At 53.3% G+C, this 24,705-nt stretch overlaps 2 protein-coding genes across 2 annotated transcripts in view; both read right to left on the bottom strand.

The window, feature by feature from the left end:
* The window catches only part of LOC142741935 (immunoglobulin superfamily member 3-like), a 33,580-nt gene extending 27,909 nt beyond the window's left edge, over positions 1 to 5,671 (bottom strand). The window contains exons 1-3 of the mRNA XM_075851257.1: positions 5,593 to 5,671; positions 3,725 to 4,102; positions 2,738 to 3,145 (exon numbers count right to left, since the gene is read on the bottom strand). Coding sequence (XP_075707372.1) covers positions 2,738 to 3,145; positions 3,725 to 4,102; positions 5,593 to 5,671 — 865 coding nt within the window. The remainder of the gene's footprint in view (positions 1 to 2,737; positions 3,146 to 3,724; positions 4,103 to 5,592) is intronic.
* A 2,068-nt stretch (positions 5,672 to 7,739) lies between these two features.
* Positions 7,740 to 16,957, bottom strand: PTGFRN (prostaglandin F2 receptor inhibitor). Its single transcript, XM_075851256.1, has 9 exons — positions 16,888 to 16,957; positions 16,467 to 16,835; positions 14,928 to 15,347; positions 14,468 to 14,794; positions 11,580 to 11,987; positions 10,301 to 10,696; positions 10,102 to 10,209; positions 9,731 to 10,027; positions 7,740 to 8,557 (listed from the first exon to the last, which is right to left on the bottom strand). Exons 1-9 carry the CDS (start codon positions 16,955 to 16,957, stop codon positions 8,388 to 8,390), a joined length of 2,565 nt encoding a protein of 854 aa, XP_075707371.1. The 3' UTR covers positions 7,740 to 8,387.
* Positions 16,958 to 24,705: the final 7,748 nt, after the last annotated feature.

The raw sequence follows: 24,705 nt of genomic DNA, 5'->3' as shown, positions 1-24,705 counted from the left end.
ACCAGAGTACCAGACAATATCAAGAACCTTACTCCAGAATAACTAGATGTTATCTGGAAAAACATATCAGTGTACATCAAGAACATTACACCAGAGTACCAGACAATATCTAGAACAGATGAGTAGACATCAAGAACATTACACCAGAGTACCAGACAATATCTAGAACAGATGAGTAGACATCAAGCACATTACACCAGAGTACCAGACATTATCTAGAACAGATGAGTAGACATCAAGAACATTACATCTGAGTACCAGACATTATCTAGAACAGATGAGTAGACATCAAGAACATTACACCAGAGTACCAGACAATATCTAGAACAGATGAGTAGACATCAAGCACATTACACCAGAGTACCAGACATTATCTAGAACAGATGAGTAGACATCAGGAACATTACATGTGAGTACCAGACATTATCTAGAACAGATGAGTAGACATCAAGAACATTGCACCAGAGTACCAGACATTATCTAGAACAGATGAGTAGACATCAAGAACATTGCACCAGAGTACCAGACAATATCTAGAACAGATGAGTAGACATCAGGAACATTACACCAGAGTACCAGACATTATCTAGAACAGATGGGTAGACATCAAGAACATTACATCTGAGTACCAGACATTATCTAGAACAGATGGTTAGACATCAAGAACATTACATCTGAGTACCAGACATTATCTAGAACAGATGAGTAGACATCAAGAACATTACACCAGAGTACCAGGCATTATCTAGAACAGATGAGTAGACATCAAGAACATTGCACCAGAGTACCAGACATTATCTAGAACAGATGAGTAGACATCAAGGACATTACACCAGAGTACCAGATAATATCAAGAACCTTACTCCAGAATAACTAGATGTTATCAGGAAAAACATATCAGTGTACATCAAGAACATTACACCAGAGTACCAGACAATATCTAGAACAGATGAGTAGACATCAAGAACATTACACCAGAGTACCAGACAATATCTAGAACAGATGAGTAGACATCAAGCACATTACACCAGAGTACCAGACATTATCTAGAACAGATGAGTAGACATCAGGAACATTACATCTGAGTACCAGACATTATCTAGAACAGATGGGTAGACATAAAGAACATTACATCTGAGTACCAGACATTATCTAGAACAGATGAGTAGACATCAAGAACATTACACCAGAGTACCAGACATTATCTAGAACAGATGAGTAGACATCAAGAACATTACATCAGAGTACCAGACATTATCTAGAACAGATGAGTAGACATCAGGAACATTACATGTGAGTACCAGACATTATCTAGAACAGATGAGTAGACATAAAGAACATTGCACCAGAGTACCAGACATTATCTAGAACAGATGAGTAGACATCAAGAACATTGCACCAGAGTACCAGACATTATCTAGAACAGATGAGTAGACATCAAGAACATTACACCAGAGTACCAGGCATTATCTAGAACAGATGAGTAGACATCAAGAACATTGCACCAGAGTACCAGACATTATCTAGAACAGATGAGTAGACATCAAGGACATTACACCAGAGTACCAGATAATATCAAGAACCTTACTCCAGAATAACTAGATGTTATCAGGAAAAACATAGTGTAGATCAAGAACATTACACCAGAGTACCAGACAATATCTAGAACAGATGAGTAAACATCAAGAACATTACACCAGAGTACCAGACATTATCTAGAACAGATGGGTAGACATCAAGAACATTACATCTGAGTACCAGACATTATCTAGAACAGATGAGTAGACTTCAAGAACATTACACCAGAGTACCAGACATTATCTAGAACAGATGGGTAGACATAAAGAACATTACATCTGAGTACCAGACATTATCTAGAACAGATGGGTAGACATCAAGAACATTACATCTGAGTACCAGACATTATCTAGAACAGGTGACTAGACATCAAGAACATTACACCAGAGTACCAGACATTATCTAGAACAGATGAGTAGACATCAAGAACATTACATCTGAGTACCAGACATTATCTAGAACAGATGAGTAGACATCAAGAACATTGCACCAGAGTACCAGACAATATCTAGAACAGATGAGTAGACATCAAGGACATTACACCAGAGTACCAGATAATATCAAGAACCTTACTCCAGAATAACTAGATGTTATCAGGAAAAACATATCAGTGTACATCAAGAACATTACACCAGAGTACCAGACAATATCTAGAACAGATGAGTAGACATCAAGCACATTACACCAGAGTACCAGACATTATCTAGAACAGATGAGTAGACATCAGGAACATTACATCTGAGTACCAGACATTATCTAGAACAGATGGGTAGACATAAAGAACATTACATCTGAGTACAAGACATTATCTAGAACAGATGGGTAGACATAAAGAACATTACATCAGAGTACCAGACATTATCTAGAACAGATGAGTAGACATCAAGAACATTACATCTGAGTACCAGACCTTATCTAGAACAGATGACTAGACATCAAGAACATTACACCAGAGTACCAGACATTATCTAGAACAGATGGGTAGACATCAAGAACATTACATCTGAGTACCAGACATTATCTAGAACAGATGAGTAGACATCAAGAACATTACATCTGAGTAACCAGCTGTTATCTGGAACACACACGAACAATGTTGCACCCAGAACAAAGTACCAGAACAAGCAGCCATTATTTTGGACACTTCATCCACACTTACCCTGCAGTGCAGATATTTTGACCTTAGTCTTTTGAGATTTCTTCTCTGTGATCATTGTCCATATTCCATCAGGATCCTGGATCCATTCAGATCCTTGGCAGTACAGGTCTCCCTGGTCCGATAACTGAAGCTCCTTGATGGACAGTCTATAAGACGAGTCACTTAGCTTGTCCATGCGGATATCTCCAGAGGAGAACCTCTCTGAGAAGGATACTCCAGGAACCAGAACAAAGTCTCGGGACAGGGACAAGAGGTCAATGTCTTTGTCAGTTGTCAGAAGCCACGAGACAGAGAGATGAGTGTGCTGAGAAGAGTTCTTAGATACAATACAAGTCAGCTCCAGAGATGACCCCTCTGTCTTCTCCTGCTCTTGCTGGGGCATTGTGACTATTAGAGTGTCTGGAAGGACTGATGAGAAGGAGAACAATGTTATGCAGGCACCATGTTCTCCCAAAGAAACCAGCACTTACCAAGAACAAGAAGATAATAACTGGTAGCTTCTACTGGAACATGGGACCACCAGCGAGGAATAATCTAGATACTGGAATTCAGTGATACTGTAAAGGACACAAACTCAGTAGATATTTTAGAAGAATGTTTCAAATTACAGCCATCTAATGCAAACTAGAATGCCGTACTATGGTCTATAACAACGGTGTCAGCCATTATCTCCTAGGGTACACAGTACTACATATTCTAGAATACCCATCTGTAATCTAGAAAAACAAAATTAAAAAAACAGAACAATTATGTCGAGCAAATTCTAGAACAAAGCCCCAGAGTACCAGCTATTAAATATTCCAGGATACCAAGCCATTATCTAAAATAAGTCTAGAACCACCTACTATTTTCTAGAGCAAGACCCTAGAGTAACATCATATTGTGCCTACGACCACCTTGATGGACACCTTAGCTAAAAAAAATAATTAACGTTTGGGCACTTTATTCAGATTATTCTCCAATAACCTTCTTGACCATCGACCTCACCTCTCAGGTTGACTTTGGCGCTGTAGCTGCCGTAGAACTTGGGGTCGGTGTTGGGCGTGTGACATTCGTATTCTCCAGCGTCTCGTTCCTGCAGCTGGCGGATGTGTAGGGTGGTGCGGTCCCCCGTCACCCTCTCTATGGAGATGTCCCCAATTTGGACACGCTGGTTGTATATGGCGTATGAGAAGGAAGGGTCTTGGGTGCTCACCATCTGGACCTCCCTGTCGGGGGCGGAGGGAAGGTAGATGGAGTACTGGAAGTTCTGCTCCGAGGGGCCCTGGTAGCCTCTAACCTTGCACCAGATGGTAATGTGAGAGCCCACGGTGCGGTACAGGGGCCCCTGCTGAATGGTCACCTCCCGCTGAGCCCAGGAGACACCTGTGTGAAAGATACAAACTTTGCAACTTTATCTAAGGCCACATCCAGACAGACGCAACACCAGGACCTCCCGCGGTTCATAAAAACCAAAACTAGAACGGTTCTCCAACTCTCGTTCTGTGGGAGGTCCAGGTGTTGCAAAAAGCAACCATATTACGTCCGTCTGAAAGTGGCCTATGAAACACATCTACATAGTGTAGGACTTGGGGGCCTTGGGTCCAGAGGAGACAATTCTGAGGGCCCCCTCCATCCACACAGGACTTTTATTTGCATTGTAAACTTTGTGGTAAATGATTGCCACCAAATTGGGTGGTGTTCTGCCAGACTTTTGGGGCTCATTATTGGGTGAGAGCCTGGGCCCCCTCAGGGATCCTCTGCTGGGCCAGTCTGACACTTTAGAGGAATAATAAAGTGTTAATTTTTAATCAGTTTCAGAGTTCCTTTTGTGTCCAACATGGGTGAGAGATTCCGGGTGACAACCACTCGTGGCCACCATTAACTGCCCATCCAGGTTGTCACCCGGGATTTCCACATATACTAAATGGCATAAAGATCTGCACAATTATTTAGAGATGGGTCTTCATGAAGCTCCTTCTACCGTAGTCTATTCATGAACCAGCACGCTCAGGATGAACAGAGGGATAGGTCCCCACAAGGTGGGGAGAGGATACAGGGAATATAAATAGTCACAGGTTTCTTCTGCGCTGAATTCATAAAGTTGGTCTACAAAATCGAAATAAGTCACCGGGTGCAGAGAGAGGGAACCTGGATCCTGCGGATGATCTCCGTCTACAACATAGATCAGGCAAGCAAAGGACTATTAAAAGGGCATTTCTCTTATGTTCTCCCCATTTCTGGGATTCCTGGGTGACTACCTCTAGGAGCAGTGAAGGCCGGCACACTGGTGGTCACAGAACAAGAGGGGAACCTGGGCTTTATATTTACGGGAGATGTTTTTGGGACATTTTTGGATGTTTTGGGGCAGTCAGTTGGGTTCTTGCCTCATTCTCTATGTCTCACGTAACGACCACGGAGGTTTCCTGCCCTCAGATGTTCTGCTTTCTCGGTATCTCCGGATGCGGCTTTCAGCATTTATATGTTTTATGTGCAAAATATAAAAGGGCCACAGAGGAGGGGGAAAAACATTAAAAAATAAAAAGCCAAGCGCCTCCTCCTGCAGCAGCCCCGCCCCCTGCACCGGCTCTCCTGTGGATCTGCACATCGCAAGACGTTGCTGCTGATCACTTTGATCCACATCTGATGGCGTCAATAAAACCTCATAGTTTTATTCGGTGTCACTATAGATCGTCCATTAGAACCAGGGGTGTAACCTAAAGCCCTAATTCAAGATCTGGAACAGGCCCCCAAATATCAGACGTGATTTATAGTACTCCCTGCCAGCCCCCCTCAGGCACCTCTGTACCACCTGATTATAATGGATACCTGTATAATCTCCAGCTCTATAATAACCCCCTACCCCAGGTACTTACCCACAATGCTCAGCCAGAGAAGCCCTGTGAACAGCGGGGACACAAGCTGCAGGTGGTGGTGGTCTGTACTCCGCTCCATGGCGCTCAGTATACTGTGAAGAGCTGGTCACAGAGAAGTGACATTTAGTGCAGCTCGCACATTACACACAGGAAACCACAGTCTCACAGACACAGACGAGACAAAGCAGAACGGACCGCAGACCCGAGCGAGGACGCTTGTAGCAGGTTGGAGCAGACACCCCCGACCCCCTGTGAAAGCGCCACGCTAGAAAAAGATCTCTAACAACTGGTGCAATAAAAAACACCCAATTGGATTACAGGGCAGACTGAACAAGCAAGGGATGCTGGGAGATTTTAGCTCTTAAGCCAGTAGAAAAGCAAATGCAGCTCTGGAGATTAATACAGACTGTAACTATGTCTCTATGTACACAGCCATGTTATACATCAGACGCCAAATCATCAACATGTTATATCAGATGACAAATCATCTTCATTGTGTTATATCAGACACCGGATCATCGTATTATATCAGACACCGGATCATCATCTTGTTATATCAGACGCCGGATCACCAATCCTCTTCATTGTTATATCATACGCCAAATCACCATCATCAAGTTATATCAGACGCCAGATCATCATCGTGTTATAACATGATGATCCGGCGTCTGATATAATACAATGATCTGGTGTAACACGATGATTGATGATGTAGTGTCTGATATAACACAATGAAGATTTGTCATCTGATACAACACGATGATCTGGCGTCTGATATATCAGATGACAAATAATCATTGTGTTATATCAGATGACAAATCATCATTGTGTTATATCAGATGCCGGATCATCATCGTGTTATATCAGACGCAAGTTCATCGTGTTATGCGAGACACTATGATGATCCGGCGTCTCATACAACACTATGATGATCCGGCGTCTCATACAACACTATGATGATCCGGCGCCTCATATAACACTATGATGATCTGGCGCCTCATATAACACTGATGATCTGGCGCCTCATATAACACTATGATGATCCGGCGCCTCATACAACACTATGATGATCCGGCGTCTCATATAACACTATGATGATCCGGCGCCTCATATAACACTATGATGATCCGGCGTCTCATATAACACTATGATGATCCGGCGCCTCATATAACACTGATGATCCGGCACCTCATACAACACTATGATGATCCGGCGCCTCATACAACTCTATGATGATCCGGCGCCTCATACAACACTATGATGATCCGGCGCCTCATACAACACTATGATGATCCGGCGCCTCATACAACACTATGATGATCCGGCGCCTCATACAACACTATGATGATCCGGCGCCTCATACAACACTATGATTATCTGGCGCCTCATATAACACTATGATGATCCGGCGTCTCATATAACACTATGATGATCTGGCGCCTCATATAACGCTATGATGATCCGGCGTCTCATATAACGCTATGATGATCCGGCGCCTCATAGAACACTATGATGATCCGGCGCCTCATACAACACTATGATGATCCGGCGCCTCATACAACACTATGATGATCCGGCGCCTCATACAACACTATGATGATCCGGCGCCTCATACAACACTATGATGATCCGGCGCCTCATACAACACTATGATGATCCGGCGCCTCATACAACACTATGATGATCCGGCGCCTCATACAACACTATGATGATCCGGCGCCTCATATAACACTATGATGATCCGGCGTCTCATATAACACTATGATGATCCGGCGCCTCATATAACACTATGATGATCCGGCGTCTCATATAACACTATGATGATCTGGCGCCTCATAGAACACTATGATGATCCGGCGCCTCATACAACACTATGATGATCCGGCGCCTCATACAACACTATGATGATCCGGCGCCTCATATAACACTATGATGATCCGGCGTCTCATATAACACTATGATGATCCGGCGTCTCATATAACACTATGATGATCTGGCGCCTCATATAACACTATGATGATCTGGCGCCTCATATAACACTATGATGATCATCATCGTGATATATGAGAAACCAGATCATCATCATTGTTACAGCAGTGTGGCCCTACATGCTGGACCCCCCTCACACATCCTCTATACACAAGATGTAAAAAATAAAACAGATTTTATTGCTTGGACGGAGAGAATGGACATTACACACAAACCACAATATGGCCGTTCCCCTCTCCGCTGCTCAGGAGTGCAATTATATCGCCTACTATGGAAGACAAAGGGTTAACCCAGGGCCCGGGATTATGGCGGGGGCCCCAGGACGTGGTCTGTGGAGAGAATGAACTTTCTTTATAAAATAAACAAATTCGCATTTCTACTAAAAACAAAACATTAGAAGCCCGGCAGAGCCGTGTGCTTGTCATGTACATAGCGTGTCCAATGGGAGGAGCCACGTCAGTGTACACGCGTGTTTATGGCACGGTCACACAGCCGGGGGTAGCACCTCCATAACTAGCCGTGTGTCCCAGAAGCGGCAGAACTCCCCCTTTATTGCATTGGTTTGGCCCACAGTCCAGGGCTCACAATATAGATCTAGGATGAATCCATTCAGCGGTGCGGGGGAGGCGGCTCATCACATCTGTCAGGTATTGTGGGAATTATTGCTGTTGCAGGAGGAGCTCCATATTTATTCCCCCTTGTACCGTGGTTGTAGTCGGCTGTCCCAGGGGGGGGGGGGGGGGGACCCCGTCACATGTCAGACCCCCAGGATAAGAGTCTCTGTCTCAGTCCGTGGTCTCCCCATATCAGTCCATCTCCATGGACATAAGGCGGCGATGCTCCCTGCGCTTCTCCTGTACCGGCGGCGCCTTACAGCAGAACCGTGAACTGCAATATCCGATGAGGCAGGACAAGAGCCCCGCGAGCAGCGACAACCCGACCCCAATCAGCAGCGGATATCTGAAGGCGCTCAGCACTGCGGAGGACAGAAACCGATATTTACTCAAGCAATAACCATGCGCCACCTACAGGCCGGGACTAAAATGACAGATCCTGCTACACGTGGTATATAAAGATGTGTAACCAGAAGCGGGGGCGGATGCCGCCGTGTGGCTACGTGACATGGGGGGGGGCAGCGCCCTGTGGCTACGTGACTAGGGGGGGCACCGCCCTGTGGCTACGTGACTAGGGGGGGGGACCGCCGTGTGGCTACGTGACGGGGGGGCACCGCCGTGTGGCTACGTGACTAGGGGGGGGGCACCGCCGTGTGACTAGGGGGGGGGGCACCGCCGTGTGACTAGGGGGGGGGCACCGCCGTGTGACTAGGGGGGGGGCACCGCCGTGTGACTAGGGGGGGGGCACCGCCGTGTGACTAGGGGGGGGGCACCGCCGTGTGACTAGGGGGGGGGCACCGCCGTGTGACTAGGGGGGGGCACCGCCGTGTGGCTACGTGACTAGGGGGGGGGGCACCGCCGTGTGGCTACGTGACTAGGAGGGGGCACCGCCGTGTGGCTACGTGACTAGGGGGGGGCCACCGCCGTGTGGCTACGTGACTAGGGGGGGGCCACCGCCGTGTGGCTACGTGACTAGGGGGGGGGGGCACCGCCGTGTGGCTACGTGACTAGGGGGGGGGCACCGCCGTGTGGCTACGTGACTAGGGGGGGGGGGCACCGCCGTGTGGCTACGTGACTAGGGGGGGGCACCGCCGTGTGGCTACGTGACTAGGGGGGGGGGCACCGCCGTGTGGCTACGTGACTAGGGGGGGGGGCACCGCCGTGTGGCTACGTGACATGGGGGGGGCACCGCCGTGTGGCTACGTGACTAGGGGGGGGGGGCACCGCCGTGTGGCTACGTGACTAGGGGGGGGGGGCACCGCCGTGTGGCTACGTGACTAGGGGGGGGGGCACCGCCGTGTGGCTACGTGACTAGGGGGGGGGGCACCGCCGTGTGGCTACGTGACTAGGGGGGGGGCACCGCCGTGTGGCTACGTGACCTGGGGGGGGGGGGGGCACCGCCGTGTGGCTATGTGACTAGGGGGGGGGGGCACCGCCGTGTGGCTACGTGACTGGGGGGGGGCACCGCCGTGTGGCTACGTGACTGGGGGGGGGGGGCACCGCCGTGTGGCTATGTGACTGGTTTCATCACTTACAATCCATCTTAACGCTCAGGGACATCATGGAGGAGGTGATGGTCTCCTGCCTGCTCCAGCCGCCCTCGCCGCTCCGCACCCACGGTGTAACGGTGCAGTAATGTCCGCCGGCGTCGTCCTCCTCGCAGCCGTAGATTCGCAGTCTGTACTCCATGTCGCTCACGCGCTCCAGGGACACCTCGCTGCTGCTGTTTCTCTGATTATGCCGGACCTGAGCGCTGCGATCCGCGGCAGCGAGGAAAACGGAGGAACCGCCCGCTCTCTGAACGAACCAGGAAACGTCGAACGCCACGTCATCTGTAACAAAGAGAGGGTGAGGGCTCGCCATGCGTAATATCCACGTCACACATCCTAACACATGAGAGCGTTACCTGGATCCACGGCCGGGCCGTCTACGGTGATCGTGCACCAGAACTCGGATCGGTCGCCGCGGTACACGCTCAGACTGTCCGATCGTGCAGTGACATTAAACATGGGACCTGACGGGAAGAAAGGGACTGTGAATAAACAGAATCCCCGGATCTCTGCGCTGCGTCTGACCACGTTATAGTGATCACCCCCCGCCCTCACCTGAGGCCTGGAACGCCAGCTGCACTGGATTGGTGGTCTTGTTCTGCGCCATTCTCCACGTTCCGCCTCCCCCCTGCGTCCATGCCGCAATCTCACATTGGTACATGCCGACATCCTGGTTCTGTGCCTGGTACAGTCTGAACAGGTAAGCCCCCTCCTTGCCCTTCTCCAGCACGGTGTTACTGACCGCGCTCAGCATCCGGCGTATCACCCCGTCGCGGTTCAGAGTGATGACGATGACGGGGGCTGCATTTTCTTGGGGGGGTTTCAGCGTCACCCGCACAGCATACTGGGGGGAGGAAATGTTCTGGGCCTGCACCGTGCAAATCATCTCAAACGTCCCTCCAGCTGCTGAGACCATCTTTATCAGCCTGGCGTCCACACGGATGGAGGGGCCTGCGGGAAACAGGTGGCAGTAGTGAGGTCCTGCAGCGTGAATGCTCTGCATGTGACTGGAGTATAAGACATGAATGTGACTGCAGCTCTGCATGTGACTGGAGTATAAGACATGAAGGTGACTGCAGCTCTGCATGTGACTGGAGTATAAGACATGAAGGTGACTACAGCTCTGCATGTGACTGGAGTATAAGACATAAAGGTGACTACAGCTCTGCATGTGACTGGAGTATAAGACATGAATGTGACTGCAGCTCTGCATGTGACTGGAGTATAAGACATGAATGTGACTGCAGCTCTGCATGTGACTGGAGTATAAGACATGAAGGTGACTGCATCTCTGCATGTGACTGGAGTATAAGACATGAATGTGACTGCAGCTCTGCATGTGACTGGAGTATAAGACATGAATGTGACTGCAGCTCTGCATGTGACTGGAGTATAAGACATGAATGTGACTGCAGCTCCGCATGTGACTGGAGTATAAGACATGAATGTGACTGCAGCTCCGCATGTGACTGGAGTATAAGACATGAATGTGACTGCAGCTCTGCATGTAACTGGAGTATAAGACATGAATGTGACTGCAGCTCTGCATGTAACTGGAGTATAAGAAATGAATGTGACTGCAGCTCTGCATGCGACTGGAGTATAAGACATGAATGACTGCAGCTCTGCATGTGACTGGAGTAAAAGACATAAATGTGACTGCAGCTCTGCATGTAACTGGAGTATAAGACATGAATGACTGCAGCTCTGGATGTACGTAGAGTAAAAGACATGAATGTGACTGCAGCTCTGCATGTAACTAGAGTATAAGACATGAATGTGACTGCAGCTCTAAATATGACTAGAGGGTTAGACTAGGGATCTCCTTTCTCACCTTCTGTCATCCAGAAGAGGCCGACGGGTGCAGATGTCACTTCAGCCGCGGGGGTCCAGCTGTCGTTGCGCAGTGGCTTCCAGCTGGTGCCGGTGCAGTGGTAGCTCCCCCTGTCCTCCTCCGATGTCCACTGTATACGCAGCACAAAGGTCTGGGGTCCCCGGCGGGAGAGGATCAGCTCCCCCCTCTCCACCTGCTGCTGGTAGTTCTCCCCCACCTGCAGGCTTCCGTCCTGATGGAGAGACCCCACCAGTACTGGTTTGGCAGCTGTGGAGTCCTCCGGAGATGGAGTGAAATACCAGGACACAGACAGGTGAGGGGCTCCGCTCATGTGACACAAGAACTCTGAGGGCTCCTCCGACACCTGCGGTGCAACAGCAATGTCCAGCGAAACCTGGAGGTCCGGAGCTGAGAGGAAACACAAAATATGGTGTAAGAGTAGGCGAGCGAGAGCACGAGCCAGAGAGTGAGCGAGCGAGTGCAAAAGAGAGCGAGCCCAAAAGAGAGCGAGCCCAAGAGAGCGAGCCCAAAAGAGAGCGAGCCCAAGAGAGCGAGCCCAAAAGAGAGCGAGCCCAAGAGAGCGAGCCCAAGAGAGCGAGCCCAAGAGAGCGAGCCAGAGAGAAGCAAGAGCCAGAGAGAAGAGAGAGAGAAGCAAGAGCCAGAGAGAAGAGAGAGAGAAGCAAGAGCCAGAGAGAAGAGAGAGAGAAGCAAGAGCCAGAGAGAAGCGAGAGCCAGAGAGAAGCGAGAGCCAGAGAGAAGCGAGAGCCAGAGAGAAGCGAGAGCCAGAGAGAAGCGAGAGCCAGAGAGAAGCGAGAGCCAGAGAGAAGCGAGAGCCAGAGAGAAGCGAGAGCCAGAGAGAAGCGAGAGCCAGAGAGAAGCGAGAGCCAGAGAGAAGCAAGAGCCAGAGAGAAGCAAGAGCCAGAGAGAAGCAAGAGCCAGAGAGAAGCAAGAGCCAGAGAGAAGCAAGAGCCAGAGAGAAGCGAGAGAGAAGCAAGAGCCAGAGAGAAGCGAGAGAGAAGCAAGAGCCAGAGAGAAGCAAGAGCCAGAGAGAAGCAAGAGCCAGAGAGAAGCAAGAGCCAGAGAGAAGCAAGAGCCAGAGAGAAGCGAGAGAGAAGCAAAAGCCAGAGAGAAGCGAGAGAGAAGCAAGAGCCAGAGAGAAGCGAGAGAGAAGCAAGAGCCAGAGAGAAGCGAGAGAGAAGCAAGAGCCAGAGAGAAGCGAGAGCCAGAGAGAAGCGAGAGCCAGAGAGAAGCCAGAGCCAGAGAGAAGCCAGAGCCAGAGAGAAGCCAGAGCCAGAGAGTAGCCAGAGCAAGAGAGAAGCCAGAGCCAGAGAGAAGCAAGAGCCAGAGAGAAGCGAGAGAGAAGCAAGAGCCAGAGAGAAGCGAGAGAGAAGCAAGAGCCAGAGAGAAGCAAGAGCCAGAGAGAAGCGAGAGAGAAGCAAAAGCCAGAGAGAAGCGAGAGAGAAGCAAGAGCCAGAGAGAAGCGAGAGAGAAGCAAGAGCCAGAGAGAAGCGAGAGCCAGAGAGAAGCCAGAGCCAGAGAGAAGCCAGAGCCAGAGAGTAGCCAGAGCCAGAGAGTAGCCAGAGCAAGAGAGAAGCCAGAGCCAGAGAGAAGCCAGAGCCAGAGAGAAGCCAGAGCCAGAGAGAAGCCAGAGCCAGAGAGAAGCCAGAGCCAGAGAGAAGCCAGAGACAGAGAGAAGCCAGAGAGAAGCCAGAGCCAGAGAGAAGCCAGAGCCAGAGAGAAGCCAGAGCCAGAGAGAAGCCAGAGCCAGAGAGAAGCCAGAGCCAGAGAGAAGCCAGAGCCAGAGAGAAGCCAGAGCCAGAGAGAAGCCAGAGCCAGAGAGAAGCCAGAGCCAGAGAGAAGCCAGAGCCAGAGAGAAGCCAGAGCCAGAGAGGAGAGAGAGAGAAGCCAGAGCCAGAGAGAAGAGAGAGAGAAGCAAGAGCCAGAGAGAAGCAAGAGCCAGAGAGAAGCAAGAGCCAGAGAGAAGCAAGAGCCAGAGAGAAGCAAGAGCCAGAGAGAAGCAAGAGCCAGAGAGAAGCAAGAGCCAGAGAGAAGCAAGAGCCAGAGAGAAGCAAAAGCCAGAGAGAAGCAAAAGCCAGAGAGAAGCGAGAGAGAAGCAAGAGCCAGAGAGAAGCGAGAGAGAAGCCAGAGCCAGAGAGTAGCCAGAGCCAGAGAGAAGCCAGAGCCAGAGAGAAGCCAGAGCCAGAGAGAAGCCAGAGCCAGAGAGAAGCCAGAGCCAGAGAGAAGCCAGAGCCAGAGAGAAGCCAGAGCCAGAGAGAAGCCAGAGCCAGAGAGTAGCCAGAGCCAGAGAGAAGCCAGAGCCAGAGAGAAGCCAGAGCCAGAGAGAAGCCAGAGCCAGAGAGAAGCCAGAGCCAGAGAGAAGCCAGAGCCAGAGAGAAGCCAGAGAGAAGCCAGAGCCAGAGAGAAGCCAGAGCCAGAGAGAAGCCAGAGCCAGAGAGAAGCCAGAGCCAGAGAGAAGCCAGAGCCAGAGAGAAGCCAGAGAGAAGCCAGAGCCAGAGAGAAGCCAGAGCCAGAGAGAAGCCAGAGAGAAGAGAGAAGCCAGAGAGAAGAGAGAAGCCAGAGAGAAGAGAGAAGCCAGAGAGAAGAGAGAAGCCAGAGAGAAGAGAGAAGCCAGAGAGAAGAGAGAAGCCAGAGAGAAGAGAGAAGCCAGAGAGAAGAGAGAAGCCAGAGAGAAGAGAGAAGCCAGAGAGAAGAGAGAAGCCAGAGAGAAGAGAGAAGCCAGAGAGAAGCGAGAGCCAGAGAGAAGCGAGAGCCAGAGAGAAGCGAGAGCCAGAGAGAAGCAAGAGCCAGAGAGAAGCAAGAGAGAAGCAAGAGCGAGTGAGCGGGAGACAGAGGAGCGAGAGCAAAAGAGCGCGAGCCCAAGAACTCACCATCATGTGTCACCTGCACTCTGACTGGTGCTGACCTCCCCTCCGCAGCGCGCTGCCACGTCCCGTTCCGGAGCAGTGTCCATGCGCTGGCTTGGCAGGTGTATTCCCCGGTTTCCCATGCTTGTGGCACCAGCAGCTGGTGGGTCACTGTGGTCTCTTGGGCAGGATCATGGTCGGGCCCGCTGGGCAGTATGCCTGAATGAGAGTGGAACCATCGCACTCGGGTGATCATGGGGACGCTGGAGTCTAAAGATACCAGGCAGGACAGGGTGAAGGGGTTCCCCTCTGACACTTCTAGGGCAGACTCCACGACAGACACCATCAGCTCTGTGTGTGAGAAGAGAGGATGTCACCACGGTAACGTGCCCACCCCCGGCCACACGTCTGCCCATATGTAGTCCATACATGAGCCAAGCACCTCCTCACCAGACATCACAGAGAACCACTGCCAGTTACTCACCAACCGGCCGAACCTCCACCCGGGCAACAGCCACAGTCTTCTCCTGGATCTTCTCCCAGCCTTCAGCCCCTTGCACCCAGGTATGGGCCACACAACTGTACTCTCCGGCATCCGATGTCTGTGCACTGTCCAGTGTCAGCTGGTAAGTATCAGCCGCAGCCGTGTCTACCCGTAACTCCCCACTGTTATAACGCGCTGCGTAGTCTGTGCCCGGCTGCAGCCGCCCCAGGTGCGTCAGTGTCAGGACCTCAGCGATGGAGCCCCCGGACTGGCGCTGCCAGGTGAGAGAGAGGTGGACGTGAGTCGCTCCATCTCCAAATGACGCCAGGCACGGTAACTGGAACGAGCCGCCTGCTGTTATATTACGGACGCTGGTCAGGCGACCCTTGGGGCCCTGGAGGCGTAGAGTGTCCGCAATCACTGTGAAGAGAGGAGAGGCGTCATATGGAGGGGTGATGACCGTATGTAAATATTCATATCACACCACTGTGGATTGTTAGCGCTGTTGAGCTATTACTAACTTGGCACCCACTAGTGGTAATGAGACGACACTGCCGATTACATTCACAGCACGCTGAAAAGCAACATTTCTATAGTCAGGAGTATAATCCTGCTGTGTTATGCTGACATCTTGTGGTCAGTACAGAAAGTGCAGAAGAGAAGAATAGATTTTTACAGGAATAATCTCAATGAAAATAAGTAAATTAAACCGGGATAACTAATCCCCCAATGATATTACACCGCTCTAATCATAGGATGAATACAACTGTGTGGCCGAGTATCTAATCTGCAGACTCTCCTCCCAAGCTGGGGGGTGTGTATCTAATCTATAGAGACAAGCAGGGTGTGTGTGTATCTAACCTATAGAGACAAGCTGGGGGTGTGTGTGTGTGTGTATCTAACCTATATAGAGACAAGCAGGGGTGTGTGTGTATCTAACCTATATAGAGACAAGCAGGGGTGTGTGTGTATCTAACCTATATAGAGACAAGCAGTGGGGGTGTGTGTGTGTATCTAACCTATAAAGACAAGCAGGGTGTGTGTGTGTGTGTGTGTGTGTATCTAACCTATAGAGACAAGCTGGGGGTGTGTGTATCTAACCTATATAGAGACAAGCTGGGGGTGTGTGTATCTAACCTATATAGAGACAAGCTGGGGTGTGTGTATCTAACCTATATAGAGACAAGCTGGGTGTGTGTGTGTATCTAACCTATAGACCAGCAGGGGGTGTGTGTATCTAACCTATAGACCAGCAGGGGGTGTGTGTGTATCTAACCTATAGACCAGCAGGGGGTGTGTGTATCTAACCTAGAGAGACAAGCAGGGGGTGTGTGTATCTAACCTAGAGAGACAAGCAGGGGGTGTGTGTATCTAACCTATAGAGACAAGCTGGGGGGTGTATCTAACCTAGAGACAAGCAGGGGGGGTGTATCTATAAATCAGGAGTGTCTAGTCCTTCCTCTGGGGCTGTGAGCGCAAGTTCGGGTGATTGGTTCCTTGTGGTGTGGGCGTGGTCTCGTGGTTGGGCGGGGGCGGTACCTTTCAGCTGGAGGCGGGCCTCGTAGTTGCCGCTGAAGGTGGCGTCGGTGCTGGGCGTGCTGCAGATGTAGTTCCCCTCGTCCGCCGCACTCAGCCGCTGTATGTGGAGCAGAACCTCGCTGTTCCCGGTCTTCTCGAGCCAGACGCCCCTGGACTTCACCCGCTCCTTGTACGAGGCGTGTGTGAACGTGTTGTCCCAGGTGCTGAGCACCCCCACTGCAGGGCCCGCCCCCAAGGACACCGTCCAATCAAAGTTCTGCTCTCTGGGGCCCTCGTAGTCACTGACGTTACAGGCGATGGAGACATTGGTGCCCTCCACCCGCAGCAGAGGACCAGACGGGACACGGACTACACGGCCCAGCACCGCACCTGCAGGAGGAGAGAAGTCACATGACTGATGAGGTCATTACACTCCACTCACAGTTCAAGTAGAAACTAATGCAGCTCTGGATGTGACTGGAGCAGAATAAATCACCAACTATGACATACATTGCCGAACATCACTCCTACAGGACTCTGCAGAGCATTATCTGGCGACCAGCACCCCCCACCTCGCTGTCGTCATGGCGGTTGTATTAGGTCACACCCGGCTTTCCCATAACAAAAAGCCCGAGTAAGAAGCCCCCCCCATCCTGGAGATGACGGGGGAGGGGTGTAACATTATCTGACTATAATAGACGGCACTTAACCCCTCGCATCAGTGATTGTAACGCTCACCCCGGGTTCATTAGACGAGACTGATGACCTCAGCGCAGCCTGTGATGTCATCAGCAGCCAATCACCAGCGTCCTCCAATAACAGACGTTCTATTCATAGTCATGTTCTGTCTCGCCTGCAGCAAGGAATTCTGGGAGATATCTGACAAAAATGCCGACCTGAGGTCAGAGGGTCCCGGGCTGCGCCAGGAAATAAACGCCATTAACCCCTCCAAGGCCACAGAGAAAAGAGGTTATGCAGATCGACCACACCTAAAAAATGGACAGGTCACATGGTCCCTGCGCCACGCCCACACTGCGCACCTCTACACAAGCGGCGCTGCAGCGACACTGCGCAACTCTACACAAGCGGCGCTGCAGCGACACTGCGCAACTCTACACAAGCGGCGCTGCAGCGACACTGCGCAACTCTACACAAGCGGAGCTGCAGCGACACTGCGCAACTCTACACAAGCGGAGCTGGAAGCCTCTGAAAGACGTCAAACGTCTCACCCAAAACATGACGGTCGCGCTGCCGGGGGGTCAGAGGAACGTCACGCCGAGTCATGTGACCTGACACTAGCCAATGATTTCTATAGGGAGTGAGAGAGAAACACAACGAAACGCATGAAGATCGCGGCGCTCGTCAGTCCTGGACATCCCGTGTACACGGCGCCGGCGTCACGTCTTCTCCGGTTCTAGAATCTTCTGCTCTTCACTGGTGATAGGACAGGTTCTCACATTCATAATCCTCAGAGAACAATCAGGTCAGCTCCAGGCAGGACTCCAGGTCCCATCACCCCTCGTCATGTGACCACAGGACCCCAGAACAAACACAGACCCTCCTATCACCCCTCTATACACCTGACCCCAATCATGTGACCACAGGACCCCAGAACACAGACCCTCCTATCACCCCTCTATACACCGGACCCCCATCATGTGACCACAGACCCTCCTATCACTCCATTATACACCGGACCCCATCATGTGACCACAGGACCCCAGAACAAACACAGACCCTCCTATCACCCCTCTATACACCTGACCACAATCATGTAACCACAGGACCCCAGAACACAGACCCTCCTATCACCCCTCTATACACCTGACCCCAATCATGTGACCACAGGACCCCAGAACACAAAACACATACCATCCTATTACCCCTCTATACACCTGACCCCATCATGTGACCACAGGACCCTAGAACACACCACAGACCCTGCTATCACCCCACTATACACCGGACCATCATGTGACCACAGAACACACAACAGACCCTCCTATCACCACTCAACATGTGACCACAGAACACACAACACAGACCCTCCTATTACCCCTCTATACACCTGTCCCCCCCATCATGTGACCACAGGAACCCAGAAAACACAAAACACACCCCTCTATTTACCTGACCCCCCATCATGTGACCACAGGACCCTAGAACACACCACAGACCCTCCTATCACCCCACTATACACCTGACCCCAATCATGTGACCACAGGACCCCAGAACACAAAACACAGACCCCCTTATCACCCCTCTATACAGCTGACCCCATCATGTGACCACAGAACACACAAAACAGGCCCTCCTATTACCCGTCTATACATCTGACCCCCCATCATGTGACCACAGGACCCTAGAAAACACCACAGACCCTCCTATCACCCCTCTATACACCTGACCCCCATTATGTGACCACAGGAGCCTACAAAACACAACAGACCCTCCTATTACCCCTCTATACACCTGACCACAATCATGTAACCACAGGACCCCAGAACACAGACCCTCCTATCACCCCTCTATACACCAGACCACAATCATGTAACCACAGAACACAGACCATCCTATTACCCCTCTATACACCTGACCCCATCATGTGACCACAGGACCCTAGAACACACCACAGACCCTCCTATCACCCCACTATACACCTGACCACAATCATGTAACCACAGGACCCCAGAACACAGACCATCCTATTACCCCTCTATACACCTGACCCCAATCATGTGACCACAGGACCCCAGAACACAGACCATCCTATTACCCCTCTATACACCTGACCCCATCATCTGACCACAGGACCCTAGAACACACCACAGACCCTCCTATCACCCCACTATACACCGGACCATCATGTGACCACAGAACACACAACACAGACCCTCCTATTACCCCTCTATACACCTGACCCCCATCATGTGACCACAGGACCCTAGAACACACCACAGACCCTCCTATTACCCCTCTATACACCTGACCCCATCACGTGACCACAGAATACTGCACAGATCCTCCTATCAGCTCTCTATACACCTGACACCCCCATCATGTGACCCCATGACCCTATCAGACAGGTTTTCCTCGGAGCTCTTTCCATCTTTTAACACAAGGCTCATTTTCCAGGAAGGTGACGCTGGAGCCGCCCAGGACAAACAAGGGAACGCTGCCGGAGAGCTCGGCTTTGATGATGGAATGTGGCGTCACGCCCGGATGGCGCAATTATCACACACAACGAGCTGCGGCCTGAGGGGCTTTGTAGGGAAATAGTCCTCGAGTCTGACAAGAAAAGCAGCGTCCTGAGAAAATCCCATAAAATGATGGGAACAACAGAGAGCCAATCACAGGACAGGAGCACCTAGAAGAACGCCGGTGACATGGTCACCCGGAGCAGCGACAAACTGCACCACAGTTATAAGAGCGTTCTTACCCCCCCCCCCCCCCAAGACCAGACCGTCCCTCCAGTCACCAGCTCCGGGGAGGGTCCCCCCAATTAACCAGCTCCGGGGAGGGTCCCCCCAATTAACCAGCTCTGGGGAGGGTCCCCCCAATTAACCAGCTCTGGGGAGGGTCCCCCGCCGTCACCAGTGATACACCTTACACCTGCCATTGGGTGGATCAATGCTTCCACCTGTGTGTGGGCGGGGCACGCAGTGCGGGATCATCGGCCGCCATGACACCAGGTTACATGTCGCGTGAGCTTTCATGTGTCCCAGGACACGTCTCTGCAGATCCCGGGCACAGAAGAAGCCGTCACTCGGCCAGACGGGACCTCACCCTGCGCGATGACATCAGAGACTTCAATTAAAGTCCAAGCTCTGGGACGGGCGAGGTCAGGTGAACATTATAAGACAAGGCCCCAGTAATCCCAGGTCACTAGTGCCCCACCTGCAGGTAGAGTACCCCAATATATGAGCCCTGGAAGGTTACAGCGCAGAGCAACACACAAAAGACAGGGACAAGGCCAGCAGATCCCCGACCAGAAACTACGGGGACACTGCACATTGGCCATAACCTGCGCCCCCGGCACAATGCCCGTAACCTGCGCCCCCCGCAAACTGCGCCCCCCGCACACTGCCCGTAACCTGCGCCCCCCGCACACTGCCCGTAACCTGCGCCCCCCGCACACTGCCCGTAACCTGCGCCCCCCGCACACTGCCCGTAACCTGCGCCCCCCGCACACTGCCCGTAACCTGCGCCCCCCGCACACTGCCCCCCCGCACACTGCCCTGCCACCCCACACACCGCCCATAACCTGCCACCCCACACACTGCTCATAACCTGCGCCCCCCACACACTGCCCATAACCTGCGACCCCACACACTGCCCATAACCTGCCACCCCACACACTGCCCATAACCTGCCACCCCACACACCGCCCATACCCGGCACTGCCACCCCACACACCGCCCATACCCGGCACTGCCACCCCACACACCGCCCATACCCGGCACTGCCACCCCACACACCGCCCATACCCGGCACTGCCACCCCACACACCGCCCATACCCTGCACTGCCACCCCACACACCGCCCATACCCGGCACTGCCACCCCACACACCGCCCATACCGGGCACTGCCACCCCACACACCGCCCATACCCGGCACTGCCACCCCACACACCGCCCATACCCGGCACTGCCACCCCACACACCGCCCATACCCTGCACTGCCACCCCACACACCGCCCATACCCTGCACTGCCACCCCACACACCGCCCATACCCTGCCCTGCCACCCCACACACCGCCCATACAATGCCCTGCCACCCCACACACCGCCCATACCCTGCACTGCCACCCCACACACTGCCCATACCCTGCCACCCCACACACTGCCCATACCCTGCCACCCCACACACTGCCCATACCCTGCACTGCCACCCCACACACTGCCCATACCCTGCACTGCCACCCCACACACTGCCCATACCCTGCACTGCCACCCCACACACTGCCCATACCCTGCACTGCCACCCCACACACTGCCCATACCCTGCACTGCCACCCCACACTGCCCATACCCTGCACTGCCACCCCACACACTGCCCATACCCTGCACTGCCACCCCACACACTGCCCATACCCTGCACTGCCACCCCACACACCGCCTATACCCTGCCACCCCACACACCGCCCATAACCTGCCACCCCACACACTGCCCTGCCACCCCACACACTGCTCATAACCTGCGCCCCCCACACACTGCCCATAACCTGCCACCCCACACACTGCCCATACCCTGCACTGCCACCCCACAGACCGCCCATACCCGGCACTGCCACCCCACACACCGCCCATACCCGGCACTGCCACCCCCCACACTGCCCATACCCGGCACTGCCACCCCACACACTGCCCATACCCGGCACTGCCACCCCCCACACTGCCCATACCCTGCACTGCCACCCCACACACCGCCCATACCCTGCACTGCCACCCCACACACTGCCCATACCCTGCACTGCCACCCCACACACCGCCCATACCCGGCACTGCCACCCCACACACCGCCCATACCCTGCACTGCCACCCCACACACTGCCCATACCCTGCACTGCCACCCCACACACCGCCCATACCCTGCCCTGCCACCCCACACACCGCCCATACCCTGCACTGCCACCCCACACACCGCCCATACCCTGCACTGCCACCCCACACACTGCCCATACCCGGCACTGCCACCCCACACACCGCCCATACCCTGCCCTGCCACCCCACACACCGCCCATACCCTGCACTGCCACCCCATACACTGCCCATAACCTGCCCTGCCACCCCACACACTGCCCATAACCTGCCCTGCCACCCCACTTCACATAACAGCTGGAGTGACGAGAGATGAAGGTTTAGTCAGCGGATGACATTGTCACATACAACGAGGCTCCTAATCAGGGCGCTCACTACACGTATCACAATGCAGCGCAGCCACCACAGGGTTAAGAAGTAGTAAAGGGTTAATGTGAAGCTCCAGCCGCAATGTTTCCTTATAGGGAGATTATAGTGCGGACCTGGCGCCCCCTCCCCCACAGCTGTGCCCGCTCTGGAGATGCCAGCGTTCAGCCCCTCTTATCTGCGCAGCGTCACATCCTCTCACCCCGGCCTGCAGGGGGCGTTCATCACCCAGAGCCTCCTGTGCCCCCACCTCCAGCGCCACACGCAACCACCACCTAACATCCAAAATGGTGGCCAGCGCACGGGACGGAAACTGATGAGACGGTCGCTGGTTTCGTTATTAGACGTTCGTTACACGGAGGGGTAACATGACCGGACACCACCACGCGGTCACCTCCCCCGTCAGCCGGACACAAGGAGGGGGCGCTGCCGGACACAAGGAGGGGGCGCTGCCGGAACCAAGGAGGGGGCGCTGCCGGACACAAGGAGGGGGCGCTGCCGGACACAAGGAGGGGGCGCTGCAGCTGCCGGACACAAGGAGGGGGCGCTGCAGCTGCCGGACACAAGGAGGGGGCGCTGCAGCTGCCGGACACAAGGAGGGGGCGCTGCAGCTGCCGGACACAAGGAGGGGGCGCTGCAGCTGCCGGACACAAGGAGGGGGCGCTGCAGCTGCCGGACACAAGGAGGGGGCGCTGCAGCTGCCGGACACAAGGAGGGGGCGCTGCAGCTGCCGGACACAAGGAGGGGGCGCTGCAGCTGCCGGACACAAGGAGGGGGCGCTGCAGCTGCCGGACACAAGGAGGGGGCGCTGCAGCTGCCGGACACAAGGAGGGGGCGCTGCAGCTGCCGGACACAAGGAGGGGGCGCTGCAGCTGCCGGACACAAGGAGGAGGCGCTGCAGCTGCCGGACACAAGGAGGAGGCGCTGCAGCTGCCGTGTCCATCAGGACGTCAAACAATAAAACGTGCGCGCCTATTATACAGATACGTCCGGGGGCTGCGCAGTCCTCAGATAACCCCGACAGAACCGGTAAAGGGGCACAGGACGCAGGGGTCAGAACAGCGCCACGCTACGGCAGCCGCGCTCAGATACAGCGCTGCGGTCACATAATTAACCCTTTACTGCATCACACAGGAACGTGCAGAACGGGGGAGGAGCCTCGACCAGCGACACCGGGCGCCGACCGCAAGAGACGAAACTCCTCCGGCGCCAAGACGCGCGTATCCGCCAACGCCTTTCTAGCGGATGCCACAGCGCGGGCCGCATCGCTCCCTGTTGTCTGCCGTCTCATAGCTGCTCTCCGCAGAGCGTCACTGATCGCCGTCATTGAGCGCGAGACTCTGAGGGACGCGCCGCTTTCTGCCATGTTTGGCGCATTTCTGTATCCGCGGAGGAGCCGGGTCTAGTTCTAAAGCCAAATCCATTCTGGGAGACGGTAACGGGTTAAACCCAGAAGCCCCGCCCCTCAATGACGTCACTGCACCTGAAGGGAGCGGCAGGTGAATCATTAGCGGCTGATTCACAACCGGTCACCTGATCCCACGAAAAGCCCCAAATATCCGACCTCACACAGCGACGCCGACACCCCTCCCCCAAAATATCCCCTCCCCCAGTCACTAACGGCCGACTCTACAAAGTCCGCAGGATGTCACCCAGCTTTCCAACAAACCCTGAACGGCACAGATCTATAGCGCTCACCCCGCTCTGCTGCGTCGTCTTCACGGTGACGCCGCCATCACACGGTTTATTATCAGGCGCAAAACAGTGTGGACCGCGCACATCACGCTACAAACACGACCGGAAACCGCTCAGCGTGGACGTCGCTGTGAACACGCCGTGAAGTTCATACGAGGCGATCCACGCGGAGACGTCACCGGAGCCATTCACCAGATATTAACCCCTCACATGACAAAATACGCACAAAAACGTCTCGATCGTCTCCAGGAGCGCCCAAGAGGTTCCACAGCGGCCGACAGACAGGACTGTCATATACACTGCAGCTGCTGAAGAACCTCTTAGAGCTCCACATGTCAGTTAATCAGTGATGTGAGAGCAGCTCCGGCAGGAAGAGATCAGCAGCATTTGCAGCGCCGCTCATCTCACGCCGAGCCCCTCAGTGACCTGTGTTAGAATTTACGTGGGGGGGGGGGGTCGTGCCTGGTCCGGGTGTATAACGTGCGCTGTGTTATACCCTGTGGTGCCCCTCTCTGATACACTGATAGGGGGGGGAGGGGGGGGTCTTTGTCTGCAGCTGTAGTAATATGAGCCCCCTCCTCCCCCCTAGTCTGAGGGAATGTGTGACTGGCGGAGGAGGAGGGGGGGGGGGTCACTGGCCATTGTTATCCTCAGACA

This window comes from Rhinoderma darwinii, chromosome 2 (assembly GCF_050947455.1).
Source record: "Rhinoderma darwinii isolate aRhiDar2 chromosome 2, aRhiDar2.hap1, whole genome shotgun sequence".
In the NCBI taxonomy this organism is placed as follows: Eukaryota; Metazoa; Chordata; class Amphibia; order Anura; family Rhinodermatidae; genus Rhinoderma; species Rhinoderma darwinii.
This window is presented reverse-complemented; position numbering and strand designations above follow the sequence as displayed.

Bases quoted from the DNA above. Each gene is read 5' to 3' on its own strand.
- PTGFRN (XM_075851256.1), bottom strand. From the start codon at position 16,957: ATGTATGTCATAGTTGGTGATTTATTCTGCTCCAGTCACATCCAGAGC. The intron at 15,348-16,466 runs GTACCGCCCCCG...CTCTCTTCACAG, and splicing joins GGCCCGCCTCCAGCTGAAAG to TGATTGCGGACACTCTACGC. The intron at 10,210-10,300 runs GTGAGGGCGGGG...TCTTCCCGTCAG, and splicing joins GCTGGCGTTCCAGGCCTCAG to GTCCCATGTTTAATGTCACT.